Here is a 7,277-nt window from a genome sequence, read left to right as displayed (position 1 = left end):
AGTCTCCAAAATAGGAGACTTTTCCAATAAGTTAGGAAGATACGAATGACCACCAGAGATCATGCTTTACAAAACAGAAATATACACATCACAGTGACTGTGTTGACCTTCACATTGGAGGCCGGTGCTACTGACTCTCCATTGCTAGGATGCTGTTGGGTGTATACCATTGATACACATGCTTTGGATTTTCTTAATAGTGTTGTTTACCGTGCTGTCTGCCTGTCATAATCAGCTGACCAAGATTAGGGGTATGGTCCAAGGCCAGGGAATAACTTACTGGCTGGGACCAGGGGCCGAGACAACTTTGACCTCCTTAGCATCAGATTGCAACCAACTCCACTGACCAGTCCCAGGTACTAGTTAATTATAGTCATAAACAGTAACTGTAGATCCTTCTCAGTGGGGGCTAGTTAGTAGGGATGTTGAGAAATGTGAATGATGGTTATTAGGGAGATAAACCCCTGGGCACATTTCTGTATTTCTATAGATCCCAGTCCATGGGAAAAGGGTTACCCTTCACAGGCAAGACTTTTCATATTTAAAGCCACTCATCAAAGCAATAAAATTTAGCTTGAAAGTTTGGGGAACTTTTTGAAACTATAATTATGTTATTAGGTTTGGAGGAATTTGTATACCATGATTAGGTTATTAAATTATTATAAGACCTATGGGCCTAAGAAGTTTTTTATTGTCTCTGCATTACCATTTACATCATCACCTTAGAAATGACATCCTAAGAATTTCAGGTCTATCTCTCTCAATACAGAGCATCTTGGCTGCTAATTTGGCAGTGATACTTTTTTCCATATGGTGTAAACGATGATGTGTTTTTGTGTCCTTTCAGGTAAAAAGCAGGACATCTGGTATGTTATTGACCTCCTGACTGGGGAGAAGCAGCAGACCTTGTCATCAGCCTTTGCAGATAGTCTCTGCCCATCAACCTCTCTTCTGTATCTTGGGCGAACAGGTAAGAAATGAACCTTTGTCTTCTACAACCTGCCTGTTTCCAGAAGGGATCGGAAGAAGCTCCCCAGCCTCTTTCCCTAGAAGGTGGCCAGAGCTTCCTTTTTCCAAACACAGGTCTGATCATGTCATTTTCCTTTATAAGACCCTTCAGTGTCCCCCACTGCTCAAGGGATACAGTCCAAACTGCACCACTGCCCAGAAAAACCTCTGTGATGTGACTGCCACCTCTCTCGCCTCATTTCGCTCATTTCAAAGTTTCCTAGCCGGGCGCGGTGGCTCACGCCTGTGATCCCAGTATTTTGGGAGGCTGAGGCAGGTGGATCACCTGAGGTCAGGAGTTCGAGACCAGCCTGGCCAACATGGCAAAATGCTGTCTCTACTAAAAAAAATACAAAATTAGCCGGGTGTGGTGGCGGGTGCCTGTAATCCCAGCTACTCAGGAGGCTGAGGCAGGAGAATCACCTGAACCTGGGAGGCGGAGGTTGCAGTGAGCCAAGATCAAGCCACTGCACTCCAGTCTGGGCAACAAGAGTAAGACTCTGTCCCCCCACCCCCCCCCAAAAAAAGTTTCCCAATTAGGATGAACTGCCTGCAGCTCCCAGAATGGCAGTGTCATTTTTAAAGGCTTGTAGTGGTGTGGCCCTCTCCACCAGGTATGCCTGTTTTTGCCTATCTGGCAAATATCCTCTTTCCTTGCACAACTCTGCTCAAAAGTCACCTTCTCTGTGAAGTCTCTTCTCCAGCCTCTTGGCCTCCACCCTGCTCAGGAACACCTGGCTCTCCCGTTCTAGGGGCACATGTAGCAGTTAACAAGCCTGTTGTGACAGCCATCTCACCCCTTGTCATTGTCCCTTTGTAGGCATGGCTTGCACCCTCTTCACCGCACCATTTTCTGTTTCCTCCTTTTTCAGCCTCTTTCTTCTTAACTCTTGGCACTGCATATTTATAAATTCTATGTGCCTACTTCCTGCCTCCCTCACTAGAATATCAGTTCCCTGAGGGGACGACTTTGTTTTGCTCACCTGCTGTCTCTCTACACCAGGCATATTGCCTGATGTGTAACAGGGGCTCAATGTTTGAGTGTATGAATGGGTGAGCCCCATTACTGCAGAGACCTGCCTTACTCATTATCATATGTGCAGCACCTCACACATGTCGGGGATGCCATGAAACTTGTTGAACGATACTTAAAGCTAAAAGGAGAAACAAAAAACATTTAGAAGGAAAAAATCATACCAAAAACCTAGGATGAATTCATTACAGTTGAGCACTACATTTAGGTCTAAACTTTCAGACAGACAAGGATTTGAAAAAAAGAGAACCTTCCTGAAAGTGTTGGGGAAAGCACTGCATTTCTAAAACTCAGTGAGACTAATCTTGGACCCTGCAGAAGCTGGCTGGGCTCTCCTGGGAATGGGTGGAAGGTCTTAGACTGTAAAAATCAGGTATTCCAGCTTCTAACTGTAGTGACTGCTTAGGATTTATGTGTTTACCTTTTCCATCAAGTAAATTCTTACAGTGGCCCCAGCTTCATCCAGATATAAAACTTGTGTCGTTCTCAGGTGAAACTGTGGTGTTCAAAGGAGCTGGGATATGCATGAGGTGGAATGTGTGTGCATAGGTGTGTAAATCCACTGCCTCCATTGTCTATTGCTGCATGACAAACCACCCCAACTTAGTGCCTTAAAACAAGCATTTTATTGTTAATGATTCTGTAGGGAATTCAGGAAGGACTCAGCAAGGACCCATCATCTTTACTCCACATGCTTGGTTGGCCTCACTCATGTATCTGAGATTTCGGTTCACTTCCATGTGACCTTTCTCCATATAGATAGCCTGGACTCTTGACATGGCAGCCGGGCTCCCTCTTGAGTAAAAATGGGTATTACAGTGCCTCCGAAGGTCTGGGCTCCAAAGTTCTAGAACCTTCCTTCCACTGCAGTCTGTTCGTTAAAGCAAGTCTCAAGGCCAACTGAGAATCAAGGGTAGAGATACAGACTTGGCCTCTTGATGGGAAGAGTAACATGCATATTACAGGTATGGGAAGAATTGGTAGTAGTGACCTTTAGAGATGTTCTACTGCAGTCCTCCCTCAGGCTGCAGTAGTTTACAACCCTCCCACTCCCTCCAAAGACCCCCAAAATCCAATCCCAGCATCAGTCCCAAAATCTCATGTCTCGTGATCTGCATCAGGTCTGGAGGTGGATGATGTTCTTCAGGTGTAGCTCCTCTTGATTGGAGACCTGTGAATTAAAGAGACAGGGTCTTTCTCCCCTTCCCATCCCCCACCCAACATACAGTGGTGAGATGGAGACAGGATAGCTGCAATAAACATGTTCACTCAAAAAAGGGCAGGAAAGAGAAACACATATCACACATTGGACCTTAGTAATTCTGAAATCTAGCCAGGCACATGTTTTCAGGTTGCCCTCCTCCAGGGGTAGGGAATATTCCTTCATTAGGGCCCAGTTTTGCCCTCTGGAATTAGTTCCCTAATATAGTGCTCTCAGTGGCTCTTGGTTCTGCCCTCTGAGAAGTCCTTTCTTTTCCGTAACAAATGGCCAGTTTTGTATCTTTCTCAGTCTGTTCCTTGTCCATTGAAATTTAGGGATCTAGAAACCCTTTTTTTCAATTTGACTGTCTCTGATCCTTTTAGTTTATGCTAATACCACTCCTTTAAAAACTATGTGAGCTTCCCATGTGTCAAATTATAGTCTATTCCATTAGATAAAAACCATACCCACAAGTCTCTAGACTTTGGAATGTGAGTTTAGAACTCCTTTGATGCAGAGGGTGTATGAAGAGCCGCCTTAAACTCTTTTGGAGGTCTCAAAGAAGGATCTTACAGCTTAACCTTTGATTTTATTGATCTTTACCCTGAACCCATTTTTTGTTGCTGGCAGTACCCTGGATTTGATCTTTTCCCTAAAGTTATTTTTTATAATGAGAATCTTTTCCAGCAGTATTCAGTCCTGGACCCTTTATATTTCCTCTGTATTCTGCTGAAAAATTTCTTCCTCAGCTCATTTGTCTCACAGTATATCATAGACAGCTAAGAGAAACCAACATTCTCTGCTTTCTGTCTGGAAATCTCCTTAGTTGGATCCCTGAGTTGATTAGATATTTTTTCTGTCTTCCAAGTTACTGCAAGTAATAGTCATACTCATCATGGCACCCTCCACAAGCTGGGTCACCCCTTTTCCACTTTGAATAGCAGTGCCCCCTCTGCACTAGCAAGTCTCCACCAACCTTTTTGTCAGCCTCCCAGCCTCCACCTACCAGCTGGTCCCAAAGTCAATGCCACATGCTTTAGGTGTTTGTTATGGTGCCATCCTGCTTCAAGGTGCCAGTTTTTAACTATCAGCAATCCATTGCTATGTAATAAGGCACCCCAAACCTTAATGGCTAACAATAACAACCATTCTATTGCTCACGATTCTGTGAGCCATGAGTCCAAGGGCATAGCAGGGGTGGCTCGTCTCTGCTTCCACATGCCGTCAGCCAGGCTCACTCATGTGTCCGGGACTTCAGTTCTCCTCACATTGCCTTTCTGTATCAAAATGGATAGTCTGGACTTTTTGGCCTACAGTTTAGGGAGGAATTGTTTGTAATTAGATAAGGACCATATCTCAGTATGTACTGTGGCCCCTCTGTGGTAATGGGCTGGCTGGTCTGTGTTCTTTAGAATACACCATCACCATGTACGACACCAAAACCCGAGAGCTCCGGTGGAATGCCACCTACTTTGACTACGCAGCCTCGCTGCCCGAGGACGACATGGACTACAGTAAGTGCTCTCTGCTGGATTTCACAAGCTTGAGCCAGTACTTTTGACCTATGTGGAAACAGTTGCTCCAGAAAGTAGGATTTTCTTTTAAGATACTGTTTGTCACCAGGTTCTTTCTTTCCATGGACTTTTCATGGGCTTATCGTAAATACTTCCCACAGTCAATGTGCAGGGACCTTGGTGAAGTCTGAAGGCAAACCGAAGTAAAATGGTGACAAGCTTAGCCAGAGAGGAAGGAGGACACCCCTTGTTGAGTCTTTCTATGTCACAGAAGGAATTTACTGCAAGCCCATGGAAAGTAGAAGTAAAATCAGCATAGGATATTAGCAACCCTGTCAAGAAGGCCTCTCTGCAAATGTGACTCATCCCTAGTTATTTCTGCAGTTAACATTCACCTCGCTCAAATGAAAACTAAAAACCAATTCTGTCACCTTAACATTGGTGTCAAAGTTGGACTCTGCCTTTCCTGGTCAAGGACCTAGAATATTTTCATTTTTCTCTGAGGACTCCTTTGTGAATCTCATGGGACAGTGTCAGTGGTTCAGGTCTGACTTTCAGGGTTTTTTTTGTTTTTAGGGGGGTTTTCTTGAGGCAAGGTCTCCCTCTGTTGCCTAGGATGTGTGCAGGGGTGCAGTCATGGCTCACTGTAGCCTCAAACTCCTAGGCTCAAGCGATCTTCCCACCTCAGCCTCCTAAGTAGCTGGGACCACAGGCACGCACCACCACTCCCCTACCTCCCCTGGCTAATTTTTTTTTTTTTTTTTTTTTTGTAGAGATGTGGGTCTAACTATGTTGTCCAGGCTTGTCTTGAACTCCTGGGCTCAAGTGATCTTCCCACCTCAGCCTCCCAAAGTCTTGGGCTTACAGACATGAGCCACCACAGCTGTCCCTGACTTTCAGTTTGATCGATGGGTTTCAAGTGACTGCTATGAAATGCCAGATTAATAGGCATCTCCATTGGCTCCTTTCTCCTCAGTGTTTACTCTCACTTATTGAATAGAATGGTAAAGCACATCACCAAATAAATTGCCTTTGGGAGAGTGATCCTATCCTGTGTTTGCAAGCCAGCCAGCTCCCAGTGTCTTGATATTATAGAGACTAAGTGAGTTCATTGGAAACAAGTGAAATTGCTCAGAGGAGATCTGAGAATATTCCAGAAGTCTTGTTTCCTCTAACTGAGTGACTACAGCCTGCCACAAGAGTAGAGGATGTGGTTTCAAGATGGGGTGAGACTCAGCATGCTTTGTTTATTTGATCTGTACAGAGATGTCCCACTTTGTGTCCAATGGTGATGGGCTGGTGGTGACCGTGGACAGTGAATCTGGGGATGTCCTGTGGATCCAAAACTACGCCTCCCCTGTGGTGGCCTTTTATGTGTGGCAGCGGGAGGGTCTGAGGAAGGTGATGCACATCAATGTCGCCGTGGAGACCCTGCGCTATCTGACCTTCATGTCTGGGGAGGTGGGGCGCATCACCAAGTGGAAGTACCCGTTCCCCAAGGAGACAGAGGCCAAGAGCAAGCTGACGTGAGTTGGGAGCTCGGGGAAGGAGAGGGCGGCCGTGGCCTTTGTGTTCTGGTGCTGTTGCAATGTAGCAGGCCCTGCATGGGAGGCCAAAGACAGGACAGTCTTTGAAGCCATGAGGAATATCCAGAGCCACGTCTGCTTCGTTCGGAAACCTCAGAATAGAAGAACTGAGGGGCACCCATTAAAGCTTCAGAATTCTTAAATATTACATAAAAATCATGAGTGGGAGGTGCCGGGCACCATGGCATACACCTGTAATTCCAGCTACTTGGGAGGCTGAGGTGGGAGGATTGTTTGAGCACAGGAGTTTGAGGCCTACCTGGGCAACGTGGCAAGACCCTCCCCCTGCCGCCACACACGCACAAATACAGGTGGGGATAGGAAAGAGACTGCCAGTGTAAGTATACTTTGGATCTATCTTAGGTGGTAGGGATGCAAGAGATTTATTTTTTTAACTTTCTATATTTTCTAAATTTTTAGGTTATATTCATTTTAAAAATCAGAAAAAAATAGTTAACAGTGTGTGTCTAAGACTCAGCAGGCTTCTGTTCTCCATCCCCCTGTTATTAGCCTATCACTGAGTCACTTAAACTCACCAAGCCTCAGTTTCTTCATAGAGTTGTGTGGAAGATCAAATACGATAATGTGCCAGAGAGTATTTAGATTGTAAAACACCATTCAAATGTAAGATATTCGTTGAGAGAGGTTTAGATAATGTAGTGGATGACCGATCAGGTGGGCTCTTGACAGTAAGCAGAAGGGCCAGGGGGTGTAGCTCTCCTCATTTTCCATCTCCCTGATGTCCCACATGGGGACAGACTATACAGCTGAGGAACCAGAAGTCTCACCAAGTCTGGAATTTCTTATGCATCCCTTTTGCCCTCGGCATCCAGAGTAGAGCACCATTTCTCAGGAGTTCTGTAGGACCTCCAGGATCCTTAGCACAGGGCAGAATGGGGGTAGTTTTGGTGGTCGCTGGAGTGAAAGTGTGTTGT

General features: G+C 45.4%; 1 protein-coding gene across 1 annotated transcript in view; it reads left to right on the top strand.

Annotated features, from left to right (window-relative positions):
- The window catches only part of ERN1 (endoplasmic reticulum to nucleus signaling 1), a 95,341-nt gene that overhangs the window by 65,650 nt on the left and 22,414 nt on the right, over positions 1-7,277 (top strand). Inside the window, exons 8-10 of the mRNA XM_011997128.1 lie at positions 848-970; positions 4,655-4,756; positions 6,021-6,282. Coding sequence (XP_011852518.1) covers positions 848-970; positions 4,655-4,756; positions 6,021-6,282 — 487 coding nt within the window. The remainder of the gene's footprint in view (positions 1-847; positions 971-4,654; positions 4,757-6,020; positions 6,283-7,277) is intronic.

Source organism: Mandrillus leucophaeus, unplaced genomic scaffold, assembly GCF_000951045.1.
Source record: "Mandrillus leucophaeus isolate KB7577 unplaced genomic scaffold, Mleu.le_1.0 Scaffold530, whole genome shotgun sequence".
Taxonomy (NCBI): domain Eukaryota; kingdom Metazoa; phylum Chordata; class Mammalia; order Primates; family Cercopithecidae; genus Mandrillus; species Mandrillus leucophaeus.
The sequence above is the reverse complement of the archived record's forward strand: the minus strand, read 5'-3'. Positions and strand labels throughout refer to the sequence as shown.